This window comes from Pelobates fuscus, chromosome 10 (genome assembly GCF_036172605.1).
Source record: "Pelobates fuscus isolate aPelFus1 chromosome 10, aPelFus1.pri, whole genome shotgun sequence".
Classification (NCBI taxonomy): Eukaryota; Metazoa; Chordata; class Amphibia; order Anura; family Pelobatidae; genus Pelobates; species Pelobates fuscus.
Window position 1 is genome coordinate 29,210,504 of NC_086326.1, and position 23,994 is coordinate 29,234,497.

Here is a 23,994-nt window from a genome sequence, read left to right on the forward strand (position 1 = left end):
GTTTCCTCAACTTATTAGTTAGCATCTTATCAGTTTTATTCCCTCTACAGTAGAATCTCAGTTTTAATTTTTTAATATTATTTGCCATTTTAATATTCAGACATTGTAAGATTTTTTTTGAACTTCTACTATTCGTCTTCCTTTCTCCATTGTAGGATCTTCTTTATTATCTGCTGTAAGCTTATAGAGTTCAATATATAACTATCCTAATTTTTTTAACTCTTTTTAAACTCTTTAATCTTTATGAGATAGCCTCTCATAACTGCTTTAAAGGAACACCACATATTTAGATTTGAAGTATCTAAATACGTGGTGTTCCTTTAAAGAAACGTAACTTAATATGAATATATATATATATACACACTTCTTCAAATATATTTACTGTCTGTTTGGATAACCCACATTTCAAGGCTAGCGTATAAGTAATCTGCAAACGGCAAATATGTCTAAGGCAAAAAGTTCTCTATTTCTACTACTTTTATACACTTAGCACAGACATTTAACTAGGTAAGAAGAACCAGGTTTCCATTGTTCCTTACAGAAAGAATGCAATAAATATTATATGATAAAAACGTACCATCGTGATGGCTGTGCCAAGGTCGGGGGTTCTGATTTTGCAATCTTTAACAGAACTCTCATTGGATTTAACTCATGATGAGGGGGTTCAATCTGAGCCATTTCAATTAACGTAACACCAAGTGACCAAACATCGGCTTTGAAATCATATGGCTTGTCCTTTGACGTTTCACACATTACCACTTCTGGAGCCATCCTAGGGAGAATAAACATTAATTTAGCCAAATAGCAATAACATGAAACCTAGAAGACTGTAAAATAAATTGTTTACTTGTGACAAATTCTAGTAGTGGTCACCATACTCGAAATAGCATGTGAAAGAGAAAGATTTAAATAGATTTTTTTTTTTTTTTAAAACATTCTATTCATCTGCTCTGTTCATTAGATACTTGCAGACGGGTTTAAACTCTGCTATACCCCTTTACCCAAGTTTTAACATGTTACTAAATTAATTCCACTCAGGCACAAGAAATTGCTCTAACAAAGTACCAGGAATGCAATGAAATTACATTAAGTTTATGTACATTTCTTTATGGCGTACAAAAATCAACCAATAAAGGATTTATAGTGGATTCTACATAATGACCACACACTCATTTAGAGACCTCTCCTTTGCACATTCAGCCATGTTTCTGTGACATCTTTAGTCATTTAGCTACACAGAAAAAGCAAACATCACCCTGTGTTTAGAAGAGTAAACATTAAAACATAAAACAGACGACAGGGTGACAATTGATGCCATTTGTGAAAAATACATACGGACAAGACAATTTTATATTTTTGTAAAGACAAGCCAGTGTCATATTTTAAAGAGCTAATCAATATAACCACTACCGCAAATTATAGGGGTTATGGGTGTGCAGTGTTGTTCGGTTCCATCTCCTGTTTGTTCTCAGGTATTTGAGAGGTTTGACGATACAAAGGGTTCTCATACACACTAAAAAACTTCTGCTTTGTTTCATAAAACATTGAATGGCAATAACAGGCAGCAAGTGCTCGTAACAGGTTAGCCCCTCACAGTAAATCATTTAAGAGACAAATGTGTAACCGGTAGAAAGCAAAATCCTTACCAGTAAGGTGTACCTATAAATGAGTCTCTTCTTTGTATAGTCCGAGTATTTTTTGCAGAAACTCCAAAATCGGCTGTGGATAGATCAAACAATTTAAAAATAAAATAGATTATTAACCAGTTTAAAATGCAATGACATTATCTTAAAAATGCAGTAGTAGAGAACATTAAAAAGTAGTTTTTTTCCCCAATCTGTAGCAACATACATACATACATCTCCAAACACATTTTTAATGCAGAAACAGTCTGCAGAGTTGTGCGCAGGGATGACCAGGTTACTTTCTAGAAAGACTGCAATAAATCAATATCTATAACTGTGCAAGTAATTAAAATGACGCACTAACAAGCTTACAATGTAGCATGTACATTTGTGCTTAAGTAGAAACAAAGAATAAAGATTATTGGTTCCTAAAATACCCGAGGGCATATTGCTCAGAGTGCTCCTGGAAATAGCAGAAATACAGCCAGTTATTAACAAAAAAAACACAGTACAGTACCCAAGAGTAGGAAATCACCTTTAGCTCTAAAGGACAGCAACTTCCAGCCTAAGACCAGCTGAGAATGATTGGCTTAAAATTTAATAAAAATATCACTTTTGCCAAAAAAACAATAGCGCTTGGCTTTGCTGAAAAACACATAGTAATGTGCTTGCAAGAAGGCAAAGTGGCTTGATAAATGTCTAAGGAAATATTTACATGCCTAAGCTGATACCTTATTATGAATATAAATGCATTAAAAGAATACTACAGGTATAACTAACTGCAGTGGATACAGTTCAAGGAGGCTGTGGGGAACATTCCCTTTAAAAAAAACTCTTAATCACTTTGACAAAAAACTGAAGATTCCTTGACATCATGATAAGAGATTTTTGCTTCCTAATTATCTGCCAAAAATATCTGCATGGGCACATTACCATAAGCTGTAATTACTATGGTGTACATTAAGAAACATAGAATGAAAAGCCTCTCCAGCAACCAGGAAGTGACAACTCTCTGCTAATCCAGGCACTTCCATTAGCAGATTTTGTGATGAGCATTTGATTGCTTGTGTTTGTGTAATTTCCCCATTCTGATCATGTCAGCAAAAGACTAATATAGGATTCCACAATTGTTTTTATTATATAATTTTAATCTAGCCTATTGTCTGTAGAATACAGATATTTGCTGTATTTAAGAAGTTCTGCTGTGGACATTACAGGTTTATGTGTGGTTGATGGCTCTGACAAACATTTAGTGAATGATAATATTAGAATGCTTACCCAATTTGACATCGCCATCTAACGTAAGAAGTATATTTCCTGCTTTTAGATCTCTATGAATAATCTTGCTTTCATGCAAATACCGCATTGCCTCCAAGGTCTGCCTACAAACAACTCGTATCTGAGGTTCTGTAAGAGGTCTTTCCAGCTCTGCAAATATACACAAAAAACACTGAGTTAGGAAATGGAATGTCACGGCTTTGATACAAGGAACACTCCACTCAGTAGCAAGACAAGTCGTGTTACATGACTATAAAAGAGCTCAGTTGCAAAAAAAATACTTTTTAGCGTTCATGAATACAAAAGTGAAGACTCAAAATGTGAGTTAGATTATGCCTGCGCAGTCTGGAAGGTAACGCAATGCGTTGGACTTCTTAAAGAAAAACAAAAAGTCAAAATAATAATGTTAAAGTGCCAATTATGGCACACACAAGTTTGCTTTAAGATTAAAGAACAGGGGGGCGGAGCTTGACCGCCATGCGGAGAAGACGCATAGAACCGGAGCTCCTGCAAAAAAGCAGACTTTCAGCTATCTGGACAGCAATTTAAACACCCGAACCGGGCTATATATTTAACCGCATCGCGGAACCCACGGCAGGACCCGTTTGGGACAACATGGAGTCTCCGGACGCACTACCCGAGGCAGGTCCGACTTGCAGCCTAGCAGTTGATGCGGGGCGGAGGACGCGGCCGGTCATCCAGCCCTGAAGTCCTGCAGACGCAGACCTCTCTCCCCCCCCCCCCCCCCCCACAGCAACCACAGCTCCTCACCACGCTACCTCAACCAACCAGCGGTCCCACACACCAAAGCAGCTGGCGGCTAACAAGATCTGTGCAGCAACGGAACAGCGGAAGTCGAGGAGGTCAGTGTCAACAGCAGTGGAGAATGCCCCACAACAAGAGGCAGAGAGAAATCCCTCCAGCACTAAGCACCAACACACTGAGCGCACCGGCAGCCGCACGACAGTGAGGCACTAGCCTCGACCCAGGACAGCAAGATTCAACCACAAGAGAAGGAGAGAGCTCGAGTGGCATGGACTGATCCAGGGTTTAAACTCCCCAGTAGAGTGTTGAAAGCTCGGAAGAGGACTGATGGGCTGCATTCTGTCGAGGCGTTGGGGTGCCCACATACACCAAGCAACTGCTGTAAGGACTATCAGTACCTGTGATACTGAGCTCCCAGTATCAGCAACAACAGATGCAATAATGCATAGTTAACACTTGAGAAGTCTATGCCTTTCACAATAGATGATAGTCTTGACAAGTGCCCTGTGCTTGGTCAGCCTAATGCCATGTCTCTCAATTGCCTAATATGTCACAGGGGTAAAGCACTAGTATACCTAGTTTGCCAAGTTATAATTCTCGCTCATGTAGTCAGCCAACACAACGTAGGATTTATTAACCGCAGGGGTAACGCATCTTTGATCATCACCTTGTTTAAACCTAAGATGAGTGTTTTATACTAATTGATACCAGCATGTTCTGCAAATATGATCTTTTCTTGACTACTATCCAGGTCATTATCATAAAAACAAAATGTGCAGTGTTTATCCATGTTATGCCTTACCGAATTAATTATTATTGTTCAAACGTGTGTATATGCTGTTCAGGCATTACAGACACATTTGTAACTGCTTATTCTTTGCACGCAAAAATAAAGAATTCCAAAAAAAAAAAAAAAAAAAAAAGATTAAAGAACAGAACCTTTATTCTATACATTGTGCAAGCTTAAATGCTACCCCACAGATTTTCATTTACAACTATATGATTCCCTCCCATCTGGTCAACCAGTGTTTAACAAAGATATCTATACAGAGGACGGACAGCTAGGGCAGAGCAGGAGAACCCTCTCACATGCTCAGCTCCTGCTCTGTCACAGATATCCCTGCAACAAATATAGCTTGCGCTTGTCAGTGTAATAAAGGAACCGAGTAACTGATGTCAATCTGTTCTGACACGGATGTGCTGGTAATAATACCAACAGGTCAGCATCACAGGAAAGGGGCAAAGAGTCCCCAAGCAGGGCCAATGGTGTAACAGTGGGGCAAGACCAGAGGACCCAGACCTCTAAATACAGAAATGCTGGACAGCAAGTAAGTGTATAACAGCTCTGAAACAATTAAATATAATTCATCTTTACAGTACTGATCTCAAAACGTGAGACAACTCCTGGCAGGCAAGTCAGATGAAGAGGAAGGAATCAGGCACAATGACAAACACCGTCCTGGAGGTATTTTATTAATATTATTTGCTCTGCAGAATTTCAATTTTTAGAAAAAAGGGGTCACCAGTATTTTTTAGCGAAAACAACAAAAATCAAACATTTGGCAGAATTGGTTGAATAACAATTTGATATTAATGCTATTGGACATTTTACCAGGATCAGACTTACCCAACATGACAGCATCTACAGCTCCGCCAGCACAAAACTCAATAAGAATCTGGTGGAAACAAATATATATATATCACAGCATCTTTCGTCATGGCTACCTTTGTTTTGTATTTGTCTTTACAATAAACATCAATGAAACTTCAATAAAAACAATTAGCACCAAATTGTTAATGAATGAGTTCACCCCAAAGCCTTAAATCCGGCACTTGATTGCTCTGTACTGATCTTAACCTATTAGTAGCTCCCCATTCACAAAAAAAGCAGCTTGGGAAAAATAGGTTTTAAGCAGATTTTGTAAATTGGGGGCTACGGATAGGTTGAAAGTGTCAGTGGACGCTCTCCGCTTTTAAGTGGTTGCCAGATTCAAGCCTCAGACTGTAGTGTAAATAGCTGGGGAAACATGGTGACTTTCGTGAAATCAGATGGATTGAGGACAGGTGGCACAAGTGCAGCAAACACTGCTCTCCACTATTCCAATGCTTCTCTATGATTAGGAGGGTTCAGTGTAGTCATGCTAAGTGTCATGACACATAATTTGAAGTCCATCAAAAAGAAAAAAAGGTAAAGAAAATTAAAAAATAAAATCTAAGGATGTAAAGAGGTAGTGACTCTCGGGATCAACAGCCAGTAAAGATGTGTTTTTACTCAAACGTAAACATGCTTTATCAAAAACAGAAATATTTCCCATTATTCAAGAAAATGGACAGGATCTATGCTCAAAACTGCCATTTAAAAGAAGACTTCGGGCACCATAATAACTTCATCTCAATTAAAGGGACACTATAGTCACCAGAACAACTACGGCTTATTGTATTTGTTCTGTTGAGTATAATCATTCCCTTCAGGCTCGTTGCAGTAAACAGTCTTTTCTGAGAAAATGCAGTGTTTACATTACAGCTTAGTGATAACTCCACTGGCCACTCCTCAGATGGCTACTATAGGTGCTTCCTGGGCCAATGCTGCCTAGTGTGCAACACTGCCATTAAGTGTATCCACTCTCTGCATGCAGACACTAAACTTTCCTCATAGAGATGCATTGATTCAATTAATCTCTAGGATGATTTGATGATTGGCCAGGACTGTGTTTGACTTGTGCTGGCTCTTCCCCTGATCTGCCTCCTTGACTCAGACAATCCTATGGGGAAGCATTGTGATTGGCTCAGACCACTACTTCAGTGGATGTCAGCAAACAGCAGGCAGTCCAGAGGCAGACAGGGGCATAGGCAGCAGCTGCAGACTTGAATACAAGTAAGATTTTACTATATTTAGGGAGGCAAGAAGTGGGCAGGGGGCTAGATGGTGGTTTTAACACTAAAGGGTCAGAAATACATGTTTGTATTCCTGACCCTATAGTGTTCCTTAAAGTTATGGTCTGTCAAGAGGTTCTGGGCAATTACCTTAAGTGGGTTAAACCAATTATGAACAGTTTAACACCAAATCTGAGAAGGAGGAGGAGATTGTCCTCTGTGCTCCTCTCCTTCAGGAAATGCCCAGAGGCTGTCTCATATAAATAACACTGGGCATCGAAAGTGTTTCATTAAAGCACACATTTTACAAAAGTTGATCATTTGTTTTGTCAGGGTTACAGTGTTGATTAAACAGGCTATTTGTGGATACAGTGGTTACAGAGAATCCTTTATTTAGGATTTCAATATTGTTCTAAATTAAAGTGCTGCCAAGAATACATGAGAGTACTGAACATTATTGACACATTAGAACACAGTGTATAAACTCATTATTTAAATTCTATCATCCCAATGAAATAATACATACCCAGAGGTTGTTTTCATAGTAAAATGCATCTAAAAGTTTGACAATATGTGGATGGTCACATGAGGCTAAAATATCGATTTCCACCATATAATCTTCAAGCTCATCTTCAGATTTTGTATCGATAACTTTTGCCGCTGCTAAAATACCAGTTTCTTTACTCTGAGCCTGGTTGAAGGAAGAGAAGAAGAAAAACAAAAAGGTATGATGATCATGTATGCCTCATTTGGCAACTTAAATGTAGCAAAACCAAACCATTATTCCAAGTTAAAGGAACACTCCAAAAAACTAAAACACTCCCACTGCCTCCTGTTTTTTTTATTTTCATTTTACAAAAAGTGCAGATTTTAACTGACATTTGCACTTTTTATGAATTAAACTTGTTACACCCTCTGGCCTGTTACTTCCAGATAGCTTAGCTCAGTGGAACTAAAATCATGAAGGACGCAATTGCTCCAAGCACCAGACTTCTCATTGAGCTGCACTGATAGGACAGCCACATAAGGTCTGGGCTGGGCAAGAAGGGGAGGGATTACAAAGGCTGCAGACAACGCAGACAAGAGATCTGTAACTTTTGCAAGCTGTTTTAATATACAAATAAACAAAAAAAGCATTATTAAATGCATGAAAGTTTTAATTGGCAGTATATACAAAATATCGATTTATTTAGATTTTTTTAAATGTATTTTGAATTTGGAGTGGAGTGTGTCTTTTTTCATTCATCAATTATTCATTATATGTCCCTGTAACAGGAAAGTGTAATCCCCTTTATTATTATTTTTATGCACATATTGGGGTTTTTGTAATAAACTTAATTTCATGCACAAAGTAGCCATGCTGAACATCTTGGCTGTTGCAAAACACAGAGGAAGCAATATATCAGCAGCTGCATGTATCCTGTCTGCTGTCTATCCATTTAACATATAGGGATTTCCTTGAACAATTCTCCTGAGCTTTATATCAGAAATGCTTTGTCTGGCCACAGAGACACCATTGTTCTAGTAGGGCTAGTAAGGCTGAATAAAGAGGTACTTGCTCTGTATATAAAGATGTTCTGCTTTTGTGAACTCAATGAAAGAGTCATAGGGCTGTGTAGTTAATTCCCAGTCAATACAATGAACAACCCCCGTGAATGTTCTAAATATAAACTGCATTTCTTATATATGTAATAATGGTACTATAAAATGGCAACACACAGCCCTCTTTTTTCCTGTTTTGTTCAGCATCAAGCAGAAATAATATGAATATATATATATATATACATACACATATATATACACACACACGGAACATATTCTGCTTTAGATTTCACATGCCAAAAACCTAGACTGCAAGCAAATGGCAATATATCATTCTTTTAAGGCTCTACATCAGTGCCACACCCTCATACATACAATCTGTTGTACTAACAAGTCTACTATAAAACTGTATATCGGCCCCATCCTGCCAGAGCTTCCATACTTTATAAACCCAAATGCACGCGCACACAACAAGTGCAATTTGGATAAACCAACCACACATTTACCGGTAAGTAGAATTTTTTTTCTACTTAAAAAAAAAAAAAACACAAGCTTGTAACAGATGAACAAAGAAATATACTATGTACCTCATTAAAAAAAATAAAACCCCACAGTCATGACCGACTCTAAACTTTAGTTACGGTATTGTACTTAAATAGGAGTGCTACTCACCATAAAACAAGTAGTGTGTGTGCGTATTTGCTGGCTGTATGTAATGTATTTAATTCCATCGTTCAGTGCTCTGTCCCACTGCATGTGTGTCAGAGTACAAATGCGACCTCGGTTCCTGGTGCTTCCCGGCCGAAAGAAGATGGTGGCACCCACGAAGGACAGGTTCAGTTACATTAAACTCACCTGTGTTTGTTCCCTCCACTCAGGAACCGGCCACCCAGTGACAATGCACCATCAGGGGTCTTTGCAAATGATGCAAAGTACCCAGATTGTGACAGTGCCGCTTTAAAAAAAAATTTGGTGAAAATGCCAGATTCCTGAAGAAAGAGAAATAACGCCTCGATAAACAGGAAAAAAAAAAAAAAGGGGGGGGGGGGACCTTAATTCTAGTAATCACATCACAACTTGGGCATCAAGCAGAAGTAGATTAATCTGATGTGTTTTACTCCTATTTCAGCACTTCCTTCAGGGCTACATTTATTCCTGCTCCTAGATAGTCAGCCCAATCCTGTTCCAATGACACCATCAATCCTGGTGACTTTTGTCCAATCAGATACTTCTCATAGAAAAGCACCTAAAACACAACTGCCATGATCCACCAATCCAATGCTTCTCCTAGAGAAACATTAAATCTAATGCTTCTCAATGAGAAGCACTGGTGGCGCACATCGTTCATGGTCAGCATACTTTGCATGCTGACGCTGGACATAAAAGTGTTTCACAAACTGAATCTATTTGTGCTAGAACACCCCTACTGGCTGTCTGCCTGACAGTAAGTGCAGAAACTGCAAAATATAAACTGTGCAGAAATGGCTCTATATTCATATGTGGGCTGCATCTCTGGCCCAAAATCACTTCATTAAAGGGACACTATAGTCACCAGAACAACTACAGCTTAATGTGGTTGTTCTGGTGAGTATAATCGCTCCCGTCAGGCATTTTCATGAAAAGGCAGTGTTTACATTGCCCCTAGGGACACCTCCAAGTGGCCCTGCCGTTCAGAGTCCTCACGCTCTGCATGGAGACGTTGAATTTTCCTCATAGAGATGCATTGATTCAATGCATCTCTATGAGGAGGTGCTGATTGGCCAAAACAGCAATTGGCCCCGCCCCTTGCCGATTTTAACCATGGGAAAGCATTGGATTGGCTAAAAATCTGCAATTTAAATGATGTCACCATGGGGGCGGGGCCAGAGCCGGCAAACTCGTGGAGAGATGAAAATAAGGTAAGTTTAAACTCATTCTGAGGGGGGCGGCAAGCCACCTAAATGGTGGATTTTTACAATAGGGTCAGGAATACATGTTTGTGTTTCTGACCCTATAGTGATCCTTTAAGTTGAAAGACTGCCCTTTAAAAATTAGATTATTACAGCAATATCAGCTAGCAACTCAGGATGACAGAATGAAATAACAGCAAGTAGTGGGCATATACTCAAAACATAACATAGCAATAAACTAAATATTCGTGTCTGCAAGGTAAAAAAAATAAAGAGATTCTGTCTGTTGCCATCGTGCAGAGTGGGCCAACAACAGGTGTACTTTTTGCACAGAACGAACGCTAGGCAATCAGAAACAGAGTTAGTTCTGTGCAAAAAGTACACCTGTCGTTGGCCCACTCTGCATGATGGCAACAGACAGAATCTATTTTTTTTTTACCTTGCAGGCAGCGCTGTGAGTGGGTCTGCAAGTAGACGTTCGGATTGTGTGCCTCAATGCAACTTCTCCCCCTTCCCCCATCCAGTGACAGCTCTCTTTCACACCAAACTTTACTTGGCTTTGTCTCCTTACTCCATAATTCCACCTTTCCAAGTTCTATAAAACTGGTCCAGCCTTTTGCAAGTCGACAATGCCTAGACCAATTTCTACAAATAGAAAAGCACTGGATTCAATGCTTCTCTATGTGAAGAATCTTTAGCGTTCTATCACATTATATAAAACCAGATCAAACAAGTTGAAAATGTAACATTGACGCTGTAGTACTACTAGACACGTTTGGGAATAGCTCTCCAATGCATGTGGTAATATTAAAAGAGCCAAAGTGCAATTTAACATGTAAACTGAGGATTTAATTGGCAGTGTGTGAGCACTGACATCTTAGCAGACTTTTAAGTGGTTACACAGTCTGAGGCGGTATAACTCAGCATGTGCTGTTTGCAGAAAGGGTGAATGAAGTATTATCTCACACCACATTTGGTTTATAACATACACTTTACTTTGTCGTATTTAGAGGCGTGATGTGCACCAGAACACTAAGAAAATCAATTAGAAACCGGTTAGAAGGTCTCCAACTGCTAATTTAGGCTTAAACTATGTTGCTCGGGGATTTTCACAGCTAGAGATGCAGTCTCTCCACGTGAGCACTTTAATAGTAATTGTCACAATTGGACAACACATTTTACTTAGATTATTCAAAATGTTAAATCAACAGTTTTTTGTTTTTATGAACCATGGCTCTCCAGATGTGTCAAACATGTCAACATATAGCCTTGTATTACAGCTAAGAAGGATAAGGGAACATCAATGGATTTTTCCCCCCGCTTTCGGTATTGGGAAAAAGATATTGCCATTTTAGATCTCAATAACGGTCATATGAAATAACTCCATATATTTATTTTATATGACACAATTCCCTCTAGTTGTTTATATTCATGTTTCCATTATGGATGTTTAAAGAGACCAAATAAGAAAAAAAACAACTTGCTATTAAAGGATCACTATAGTGTCAGGAAAACCTCCCGTGGCGTTGAAGGGGTTAAAACCACTACAGCAGCTTACCTTAATCCAGCGCCGGGCTCCCTCGGCACTGGTGACCTCTCCTCCCCCGCCGATGTCAGCTCCCGAGTGGAGCAGAATGCGCATGTGCAGCAAGTGCCGTACGCACATTCAATAAGTCCATAGGAAAACATTTCTCAATGCTTTCCTATGGACACTCTTCGCGATGGATGCAAAATTCGCATCCAGCGTCGCAGATGCGCCTCTAGCGGCTGTCAGGAAGACAACCACTAGAGGCTGGATTAACCCCTAATGTAAACATAGCAGTTTCTCTGAAACTGCTTTGTTTACATCTGAAGGGTTAAAACCTGAGGGACCTGGCACCCAGACTACTTCATTGAGCTGAAGTGGTCTGGGTGACTATAGTGTCCCTTTAAGTATCTCCTAATGAAAACAAACATGCAATTAATTATGCTTTTTATTGAGGGGATATCTAAAATCAGCTTGACATTAAGCAGATTGTGTCTGCAGCCTTTGCAAGCCCTCCCAATTTTAACCAGTCAAAAAAAAAAAAGGTCAAGTGTTATGGATGTTTGGCATGTTCATTTTAGAGAAAGACCAATTATCTGCTCCGACTAAAATTAGAGCCGATATTTATAATTTTACAATAATTGGTATCGGCCCAGATACGTGTAGATATTGTGCTGCAAAACCTTAACCACACATGATATTGGCAGTAGTTATCAGCAACCGGCTCAAAAGGCTACCGATAATCTGTATCGGCTTTGGAAAAATGATATCGGTCGATCCCTAGTTCCTTTAAATAATATTTTCAGAGAGAAAAGGGGGGTGGGGGGGTGTTCTACATACAGCCTATTTTTAATAGCTATACAGCATTTTCAGTGGGAAAAACAAATCCGCTTCTATTGTCTTTTATACTGGATATTTATGGTTTACACTGGATTAAAAAAAAAATAAGGGAAACCAAGTGAAAATCCAGTGTCTCCTATTGCCTTGCAAATTGTTTCACAAATTAGAAATTAGCAATATGAGATTATTATAAATTGTAAAAAACAATAAAACTTCTCCTTTAAGAATACATTTGTGTTAATAAATGCTAATGCTGTCTTCGTGCGGTCCACCCCTCCGTGTGTAAATAAAAAATGTATAAGCAGAGTTCTATTAATAAAAATGTTTCTCTGTCTTTTGCATGTAATTTCTATGACATTTGGAGGAAGAGAAATTACCTAAAAATAGAAGTATTGGTTTAGATTTCAATCCTTTCAATCTCTATTTTTAATAATAGCACCATACTTTTATATCATTTTTTATTATAATAATTGTGCCCCTGAGGAGAGATGCGTGGGTTTGAACGGCAGCATGTCAGCTCAGACTTCCATGTCATGTGCAAAGACACATTCAGTCAAAAACACAATTACGTCCTCATTTTCTGGGTATAGATTCAAATTATATGTAATCACACAGTTCAGTCTATAGCTGAGCTCTAACGCCACTGCTAAAGGCCTCCCCCAAAAAGCCTTTCCTCTGCCAAGCTAGGCAGCTGCAGTCTTTTTTAATGAGGTGATTATCTGCTGATGGGCTTGATCTTAAAACAAAACATTTAGAGGGCTGTACGCCACCCTGACAGGTACTCTAGTTGCTGACTGTTCTCCTAAACTAATCAGCTGATTATCAAGACACCTCTGTTTTACCAGGAAAGTTTTATTATAAATGTGAAAATCAGAGGTACCTCAGTTTATATTAATGTTTTAATTTCATCCCTCGGTTTGGAATACAAAAGTGCGTCCACATTGGTTGGAGAAGGATCATTATCAGTTTCAGGAACCGGTTAACTCTCGTGTCCTTGCGGACCCCAGTGCAGCAGAAACCCCTTTATACTGGGAAGAGCTCAAGGTGTTCCATTACACTTGAATGGGTCACTAAGCATATGTTTCAAATGAAAAATGTGCCATGCTTAACTCATGTATTTCTGTCCCAGACAGACAGAAATACATAAACTCAATCACTGTATTAATTAGTAAACCAACTGGCAAACGGCTACTGCAGTAAACTATGGTCACAGGCCAGTATCTAAAAAAGGGTCTCCTTCTTTGGTTACTACAAACGCACACATTTTACAATCCCTGATTATCTGAACCTATGTTACAATGTGATTTGCTAAACAAGTTTAGAAAATAAGGAAATAAAAATCCATGTTGAGACAAAAAGCAACAATATACACTGGAAGCACTTTACATTCAATGCAAATACAGAACGGGGCTTCTTTGTCAATCAGGGGAAGGAAAGAATAGTTTTCAAATAAACCTGAGATTCTCTACTTCAAAAGCCCGACATGAGTAGTTCATTATATGAAACTGCAACTCCTTCTGAGCATCATACAGTATTAAACATAAAGACACGAGCACGTTTTCGTGTTGATAAACTGTTTTGCAAAAATTGCTACCAAATTTACAGACTGATTTCCCTAAAAAAAAAAATATTCAAGTATGAAAATCTTATCATAGCATTATCTTAGTAATATAAAGAGAATGCTTGCTGCAAAATGTAAATGTTTTGTTTAACATCAATATTTGCAGTTCAAAGCAGCACAGGAAACGTCTGGACAGGAAGATATCTAGGAAATCTTGTTAATTTGAAACCACTCCCATTTCTCTAATGGCATATAGAAGCCAAATTATTATTTTATTCCTTAAAATGATGAGATAATTAACACGGACATTGATGTAACCAGCTGTGACGAGGCCACTGATTTATATGCAAAACAAGAAAAAGGGAAAGTCTTCATTCACAGAATTTAGTATTTTGTTCTCCAATGCTAATTTAAGTCTATTTTTTGAGGGCTGGTTGTCAGTTCACCAAAACTTGACAATTAGTCAACAGACCATACAATTTGCAAATTAGCTTCACGACTCTTCAACTCTGTTGCCATAAACACTAGTTCTATTCTTGGACAAGAGAGAGGGTGAACAAGCATTTTTCCTGAATTTTGAAGGAACCTGACAGATATGCTAATGGCCTAGGTAAGAGGACTAAACGCAACTGAAACTCAACTTAAGCCTCCTGAACAGGAGTCTACTTCTAGACTATGCTTTAGTCCATTCTAAAGGGGAGTCTATATGACACACTTTCACATATTCTTAGCAATATAATAGATAGAAGACCTAAAGATCGGTAGTGTTGAAGCGGTTTCAAATTACTACCTCAACATAATGCATATAACAAAGACTGAATATTTTTTTTTAATACCAGGAAAGAAGCGCATATATAGGGCTCTATAAATAATACCGAACACTAGAGAGCCACATGGTGGTTTAAAGGGGCCACCTATTTCTAAGGTTAAGCTACTCCGATTTCATAGGGGGCTAAATTCATAGTTGCCTCTTGTTTCCTATTCAAAAAACAAAAAGGTCAGTGGCCAGCAGAGATGTTTAAGAGATCAGTTTCCTCAAGCCACCGTTCTTGGCATTCGGTTGTTAAAAAAAAGAACAGTAAATTGTTTATTTTTAAATCTCAGGATCTCCTAGTCAAGTAAAAACAACCCCCCTAATTCTTGAATGGATTATATGGATAACGCATTAAAAATAATTCTAGAGGTACTTAAAGTCAAAGCAACCTTCAGAAGTATTGTTGAAGAATGGGTTTGCCTGCAGACAAACTTGCAAGATTCTAATTTAATACTAACCGGGAGTGTTTCATTCGAACCTTGCAAGTTTGATCCTAATCAAAAAAAAAGAAGAAAATGACAGAGCTGGCCACAGGCAGATATCTTGAACTACAATTTCCATTGTGTTATACAGGCCTTAAAGAAACACTGTCAATCAATACTTTGAGTCCCCGCGAACTGCCACTTAAAGGGAATCTCCAGTTCCAGGAAAACAATCAGTTTTCCTGGCAGTGCAGGATTCCTCTCCCTCCCACCCCCAATCCCCAGTTGCTGAAGGGGTGAAAACCCCTTCAGTGACTTACCTGAGGCAGCGACATGTCCCCCGTCGCTGCCTGCTCCTCCCCCGCCGCTCCACCTTCTGCCTACGTCAGCCGGTGGGCGAGACTGATCCCGCCCACCGGCCGAGGAGACCTAATGCGCATGCGCGGCAATGCCGCGCATGCGCGGCAATGCCGCGCATGCGCGGCAATGCCGCGCATTAGCTCACCCCATAGGAAAGCATTGAAAGCGATTTTCAATGCTTTCCTATGGGGAATTGAGCGACGCTGGAGGTCCTCACACAGCGTGAGGACGTCCAGCGACGCTCTAGCACAGAAAACCTGTGCTATAGAGCAGGAAGTTCCCTCTAGTGGCTGTCTAATAGACAGCCACTAGGGGAGGACTTAACCCTGCAAGGTAATTATTGCAGTTTAAAAAAACTGCAATAATTACACTTGCAGGGTTAAGGGTAGTGGGAGTTGGCACCCAGACCACTCCAATAGGCAGAAGTGGTCTGGGTGCCTACAGTGTCCCTTTAAGTGGCCCTTGGTTGGGAGTTTCCAAAGCATCAAGGGAGTTTTCATTCTGCAACAGCTTAGCATCTAACCTTGCCAAAGATTATCTCTTCACGTTCCACATTTTTAACAAAAAATAAAAAACCTCCTGTAAATTCTCATTTTAACTTTTTTAAATCAATGGCCAAGCTGTCACCGAGAATGTAATTTCTTACCGGTCAGGTTTTCATTCACAGCGCCACCATCTTGGTAAATTCACCATGGCGCTCCCCAGAAGTATCTTTTCCCTCCCTTGTACATGCGCGCAACAGCACACGCATGCCCAGTTCACCAGGATCTTGCAGGAGTCATTGCTGGAAGGAGGTGCGTAAGAAGTGGCAACCAATGAAAAAGATGACAAATGACATTGACCTTACATAGTTACATAGCTGAAAACAGAAATTTTTACTTACCGTAAATTCTTTTTTTCTTAATATGGTGGCAGTCACATATGGGTTTTGCTCCTCCCTGTGGACAAGACTTTTAACAAGCTTATTAAAAAGGATCCTCCCCCTTTGGGTATAAAGGCTCAGACCGCAAAACCTACCCCAGTACGTGACAAGTAAAGAAACCAGACAAATCCAATATCCAATGCAAAATTACTTTAATAAAGAGGGAGGGTTATAATACTGCCACCATATTAAGAAAAAAAGAATTTACGGTAAGTAAAAATTTCTGTTTATTCTGTCATATGGTGGCAGTCACATATGGGATATAGCAAGAATCCCTCTGGGCGGGACCTATGCCACGACGGCTTGTAACACCTTACGCCCAAAGGCAGCTTCAGAGGCAGAGAAAATGTCTAGCCGGTAGTGCTTGATAAAGGTGTTGTAAGATGACCAGCATGCTGCCTTGCAAATGATTTCTGGAGATGCAAGTGCTCTTTCTGCCCATGAGGTAGCCATAGCTCGAGTAGAATGGGTCTTGATAGCAGCAGGCGACTGAAGACCTGAGGAAGAATATGCCAAATCGATAGCCTGAATAAGCCAACGAGATAAAGTACCACGGGAAGATACCTTACCCTTTAAGTGACCCTGAAAATTAACAAACAGGTGATCCGACACTCTGAATTCCTTTGTTCTGTTTAAATATATACGTAACGCTCTTCTTACGTCCAACTTTTGCCATCTGTGTTCTTGAAGGGATGAGGGCGCACTAAAAAAGGAAGGTAAAATAATAGGTTGATTCACATTCTTTGAAGATAAAACCTTAGGAAGAAAAGATGGTCTCGGGTAAAGAACCACCTTGTCCTCATGGAAAATAGTGAATTCGTCTGAGGAGGATAGGGCGTGAAGTTCTCCCACTCTTTTGGCTGAGGTGATGGCCACCAGAAACAAAACCTTAAGAGATAAAATTTTTAAAGGAACTTCCTCCAAAGGTTCAAACGGGGTAGCACTAAGGGCTTGAAGGACTAGGGCTAAGTCCCATGATGGAAACACTGATCGTTTAGGAGGCCTCCTGAGGCTGATAGACCTAAAAAACCTTCTGACAAAAACATTTGCTGCCAGATCCTTTAGAAGAAAAAAATTCAAAGCTGATATTTGGACCTTGAGAGTTGAGACTCCCAGGCCAGCGTCAAAGCCTTCTTGCAAAAACTGAAGAATGTTATCAATTGATGGTTGTAAGATCGGGAACCGGTGATCCCTACACCAGTGCAGAAACTTGGACCAAATTCTAAAGTATATCCTAGAAGTCGATACTCTAGTGGCGCGGAGTAAGACAGCTATTCTCTCATCCTGCAATCCCTTGTTTCGAAGGATCAGCCTTGCAGTAGCCAAGCCGTCAATCTGAACATCTCTAGTACTTTCAAGGGTAGGTTCCTGTTCACAATGAGATGAGCTGACATGGGAAGTTCCCAATAGCTGATGGTCATCTCTTTTAGGGCGGCAAACCAGACTCTGTTTGGCCAATAAGGGATTATTGCCAATATCCTTGCCCTGTCCGTTCGTATCTTGAGGAGAACCTTTGGGATCAGGGGCAGAGGTGGGAAGATGTAAGCCAGCTGAAAATCCCACCTTATTGATAGAGCGTCTATCCAACTGGGTTGATCCGTTCTGAATAGGGAGGCGAAGTGGTAAACCTTCTTGTTTGATCTTCTTGCCATCAAATCTACTTCTGGTACGTCGAATTTCCCAGTTAGGATTCTGAATACGTCCGGGTTTAGCGACCATTCCTTTTGGTCCCACTTTCCCCTGCTCAAATCGTCGGCTATAACATTGTCGCTGCCTCTTATGTAGACCGCCGTAATGTCTTCCAGATTTCTCTGCGCCCATTCCATAACGGCTGTACAAAGACTGTAAAGCCTTCTCGCTCTGGTTCCTCCCTGTCGATTGATATAAGAGACTACCGTACGATTGTCTGACTGTATCTTGACCGCTCTTTGAAGTAACCAAGGTCTGAGGTGATGAAGAGCATACAGAACCGCCAACAATTCTTTGAAATTTGTGGATTCCTCTGCTTCTTTGGAAGACCATTTTCCTTGGAACATGGTGGAACCCAAGTGGGCTCCCCAACCTGAGTTTGAAGCGTCTGTGGTGACTATCAGCCAGACCTTTGGTAGAAAGGACAAGCCTTTTAACAGGCACTCTGAGGTTATCCACCAATCTAGCTGCTTTTTCACCTGAGGGGACAGTAGGAATCTTTCGTCTAGATCTTCCTCCTTCTTTGACCAAGACGTCAGGATGTTCCACTGTAAAGGTCTGACCTTTGATCTTGCCCATTTGACTGCGGGAAAAGTGGCCGTAAGAAGCCCTAACACACTCATGGCCTCTCTGAATGAACAACTTTTCATTCTCTGGAGGTTGGAAATCGATCTTCGGATCTTTATTCTCTTCCGTCTGGGCAGAAAAATTGACATGGTGGTTGAATCGATCTTGAACCCGAGAAACTCTATTACTCTTGTTGGAATGCAAACTGATTTTTTTAGATTCAAAATCCAACCATGGTCCTGAAGAAACTTTATAGTGATCCGCAGATCCTCGTGCAGTTGATCTTCGGTATGTGCCACCAGTAGCCAGTCGTCTAAATATGGGACAATTGAAACACCCTTTTCCCTTAAATGAGCAGTTAGAGGAGACAGGATTTTGGTAAAGATCCTTGGAGCGGAGGACAGACCAAAAGGTAGAGCCCTGAACTGGAAATGAACGGTGTGACTTCTTCTTCTTATTGCAAATCTTAGATATTTCCTTGAAGTAGTGGCTATCGGAACATGTAGATAGGCATCCTTTAAGTCGATTTTTACCATAACGTCTCCGTTTTGCAATAGGGGAAAAATTGATGCGATTGATTCCATACGGAATCTGTGATAAGGGATAAACTGATTTATCCTCTTCAGATCCAGAATGGGCCGAAATGAGTGGTCCGGTTTTGGAACGAGAAACAGTCTTGAATAGACTCCTCGAAATTCCCGTTTCTGTGGCACTCTTTCTATTACCCTTTTGTGAAGAAGCAGCCTGGTCTGACAATCTAGAGCTCGAGATTTCTTTCTGGACTGGTAGGATGAAAGTAGAAAGCTTGATCTTGGCTTTTCCAGAAAAACAATCTTGTGTCCCTTTCGGATAATCCTTAGAACCCAAGGATCCTTTGTGGTCTGTTCCCATGTCGGTAAAAAATATTGGAGTCGTCCTCCTACACCTCTGGCGTCAAAAACGCTTCCCTTTGTCTCTGAAGCTTCTCTTGACTTCGTTACTCTGTTCAAATTTTCGGTTCTTTTCTTTTCTTTGAAAATAGTGTGGTCTTTCCTGAAAGGGTCGTCTACCCCTGGATTGATAATTCCTGTAGCCTGCTCTCCAGGAAATTTTTCGATCCTGAGGAAGTGCCTTCTTGGTTTCAGACATCTGACGTATGATTTCCTCTAAGGGAGCGCCGAACAATTTAGCCTTTTCCAGAGGAAGTTCACAAAGGACTGCCTTGGACGCCGTATCTGCCGACCAAGACCTCAACCATAGGGCACGTCTTGCCACCGAAGTCAAACCCATGATCCTGGAGGCCAATTTTATCACTTCTACTGACATATCCAAAAGGAATTCATTCGCTAAATGCATGTTCTGAAACATGTGACTAAGATCAACAACCTGGCCAGATGAAAAATGTTCTTGTACTAGATTTAGCCAAACTTCATTCGCTCTGGCTGCTGCTGCCCCTGCCAGAAGGGCTTTACATTGGAAACCGGCTGTCTGATAAGCTCGCCTACACGAGGTTTCGGCTCTCTTATCCATGGGATTTTTTAATGCTGCAGTTTCTCCAATAGGGATCGTGGTTCTCTTGGCAATCTGTGCCACCTGAACATCGACTTTTGGGAGATCTTCCCACATAACGTCGCTAGCCAGCTTAAAGATGTCCTTGAAGTGTCTGGAAATAAAGGCACGTTTTTCCGGGTTTTTCCTAAAAATAGAATCAACTAGGCTCTGTTGTACAAAAAAACCTCTCTTAGGATTTTCTGCTCCCTGAGGTAGGATGGTCAGATTCACTTCTTTAACAAATTTACGGATTGCCTCTGATGGAAAACCCACTGGTTCACTGGATGAGGAACCCGAATCCTCTGATTCGACAGAAGAAGAACATTCCCCTGAAGATGATCCAGATGAGGAAACTATTTTTCTTTTATTGATCTTTCGTTGACTGGGGGCTTCTACCCTCTTAGAATCCTTAATCGTGTCCAAGGTCTGGGACAAACTCTCCTGGAACCAGGATAGGAAAGATTGCATATCCTTTTGCTTCTCTCTTTCCAACGAGTTTGCAGTACACAGACTGCATATTTTCTTCCTAGACCCGTCTGGGAGGGGAGTTGCACATTCGCTGCAAACAATATGTTTGGACTTCACCGTAGCCTTTCTAGGCGTGGGAGTTAGTTTCTCTTTATCCATCTCAGGTGGACTAGACATATCTGTAAAAATTAAACGGATACTCCTTAGAAAGTATTTTCTCCTTCAGAAAGTATTTCAAAGTAAAGATCTATTTTCTGTAAATCTTACCTCAAAATACCTCTGAGCCGTGTGGGGGGGCAGGTGACACGGCGTACCTCTTCTGTTCTGCATCATGCTGTCAGTGGGTACTAGCACAGCTTTTAAATTCAAATTTTCGCGTTTTTTTTTTTTTTGCAATATCTCTTTAAGCTTCCGTTTGCGCATGCGTCTTTGCGCACCCGGAAGCTTAGGTGGAACGCAAACACCACCCGGGCGTGCGTTCCACCGCTGTGCGCTTGCTCAGAGCGAGCTCCGCCTCCCGGAAGTATTTGCCGGAAACTTTCTCGGCATAAATTACAGACCTCAGTATGCTCCGTAACGATTAAGAAAACGGAGCATGGGCCACTCAGCTTACCACCCGGGCAGCTCTCGGACCGGATCCCCCAGACAGCAACCTGTGTGTCTCACCAACGACGAAGTCCTGTCCATCCCTATCGGGACAAGAAAGAAGACTGGGGTAGGTTTTGCGGTCTGAGCCTTTATACCCAAAGGGGGAGGATCCTTTTTAATAAGCTTGTTAAAAGTCTTGTCCACAGGGAGGAGCAAAACCCATATGTGACTGCCACCATATGACAGAAAAAAAAGACTTGCGTCCATCAAGTTCAGCCTTCCTCATATATGTTTTTCCTGTTGATCCAAAAGGCGTCAAAAACACAGTCTGAAGCGCTTCCAATTTTGCAACAAACTAGGGAAAAATTCCTTCTTGACCCCAAAATGCAGTCAGAAATCTCCTTGGATCAAGCAGCTATTACCCCACTAATTAGAAATGATATCCCTGTATGTTATGTTTTTGGAATAAAGCACCAGCTTGTGTCAGCCCGCAGTTTCTAAATAAGGAAGCGTAGTCCCTACTCCAAAGCAATGTAATTCCAGGAGAGAAAAAACGAAAGTTAGGTTACCCAGGGGGGCACAGCAGAGCACCACAACAACAAGAAAAGAAAAAAGGTGACAGATGACAGGTGACTATACATTCGTCACTGTATCTTGTTATGATATGTACCTCAAGGACGAAGAGAAATAACTAAATTCAAAATCCAAGCTATAGATCCAGAGGCAAAAGATTGTTGCTAGATATGCCACTTTTCTTTATGGTTCAGAAGTACAAACATGAACATGTTTAAATGAGATTTACACAGGAACAAAATGTAAAAAAAATAAACACACAAAAAACAAACAAAACCACAATCTGGTGTTAATATTTATAACCTCAAGGCAGATTCTAGCAGAGGGAGTGAAGATTGCTGTATACTGATAGCATTCCCTAAGCTAAATGACAGCCACATTACTAATCAAAGGCTAATAAATAATTGCCAGTGACACTTCCTCTTGCTGAGGAAATTCTGTTAAAGAAACAATGCTGTGTATTATCCTGTCACACCAGTGGGCAATGTGTTCTTGTAAGATTGCAAGGAATAAGAACACTGCAATCACAGTAAGATTGCGGTGTCAAACAGGGAAGAATACATCTGTTATACCTCCATATGATACCATAAACATATACTGGTAAAACACTATAATCAGAAAGATAGATCCCTCTTCATATACACATGGATCTAGGTTTTCTGTAAGCCACCTGAATTATTTTAGCATTGAAAATGTAATATGCTTGTTTGTGTCAAACAGTAAACTAATTAGCCATTTTGACTTCCATATATCGAAAACTGATAAGTGTAAACAAGAAAGAGCTACCATCTGTGTTATAAAACATATATAACTTAGAAAATTAAGATCTAGGGCAGGGGTAGGCAACCTACGGCACTAGTGCCATGCACGGCACTCAAGGTGTCTTTGCACGGCACTCAAGGCTGCTAGAGCCAAACAGGCTCCGGCCTATCAGGAGTCCCAGAAATCTGCTTATATGAAAAGGTGGTGATGGGCAATCCTCAATTTATGCATTGCGGCACGTAGAGGAAGTGATCTCAGATCACTTCATTCCAGCACTTGTGAATGGGAATCCACACTGGAGTAGAGCAGCCTGCAGCTCCTGTCCTTGACTTGTACCTGGCAAGTCTGGTCCCCATTGGAACCCAGGGAAACCACTCACACTGCTAGATATACACAGAGATGCATAATAACCCTCCCCTTATACAAATAATACAAACAGCCCACATACAAATATACACACAATCCGCACAAACTCAACACCACTGACAATCCACATACATGCACATAACACCACATGCAGCCTCTCACATGAAATAACCCAAACAGCCCCCACACATACACACACACTACCAAACACACAATGTGACCATCCACACACACAATTCCACAAGCAGCCCCCATACACAGCCAACATTCCTAGATATCATATACGATACCACAAACTACTCATGAACATATACAATATAATCGCTCATATAAGCACAAATGCAACGATACAAAGCAACTACAGTATAACTAACACAAGCAGAATACAGCAACATACACACCTCAATTTAAAAAAAAAAAAAAAGACCGGCACGCTACGGGACATCACAATCCTATTTCGGCACAGTGCTGCTAAAAGGTTGCCTACCCCTGATCTAGGGGGCTTAACAAATAAACTGCAGTGAACCAAAAACAAAATCGCAAACTTTAAGTTAAAATAGTGTAGCTGGGACTATAGCAAAGTTGGCGACCTTTTCCACATCAGTGCTTTGACGGTTATTAAAAGTAATTAGGGAATTCAAAGTAATGTTATCATTTAAAGCGGACCGGTCATGCCCCAAACAACCTATGTTCATTAGATTGAGCATAAGAATATATCTATACGTTGTGCTAGCAAATTTATAGATCAGGAGAAAAACCTTTTTAAAAATATTTTTTTTCTCCCAGCTGTCATGGAATTTCTTGGCGTGCCAAGGAACTGACTGACAAGGGAGAGCAGAAAATACCTCCCAGAAGAGTTCCCTCTGCTATCCACCCATAGCAACCACTGCACATGCGCTATGGTTGCTATGGCAACACCACCACCAGCGCTTCTAGTGCCAGCTAGGGAGTATAGGAATGGAATAATATGATGTCACTCTGTTGCGACACCGGCAACAAAGCCAAACTGCCGACTTCACTGAGGAGAATGCATC

The 23,994-nt window shown here is 40.5% G+C and overlaps 1 protein-coding gene across 3 annotated transcripts in view; it reads right to left on the reverse strand.

The window, feature by feature from the left end:
• Nucleotides 1-23,994, reverse strand: part of SLK (STE20 like kinase) — a 57,828-nt gene that overhangs the window by 29,575 nt on the left and 4,259 nt on the right. For all 3 annotated transcript variants that reach the window (XM_063434947.1, XM_063434946.1, XM_063434945.1), the window contains exons 2-6: nucleotides 7,069-7,233; nucleotides 5,296-5,344; nucleotides 2,904-3,053; nucleotides 1,647-1,719; nucleotides 578-772 (exon numbers count right to left, since the gene is read on the reverse strand). In XM_063434947.1, the coding sequence (XP_063291017.1) occupies nucleotides 578-772; nucleotides 1,647-1,719; nucleotides 2,904-3,053; nucleotides 5,296-5,344; nucleotides 7,069-7,233 (632 nt within the window). The remainder of the gene's footprint in view (nucleotides 1-577; nucleotides 773-1,646; nucleotides 1,720-2,903; nucleotides 3,054-5,295; nucleotides 5,345-7,068; nucleotides 7,234-23,994) is intronic.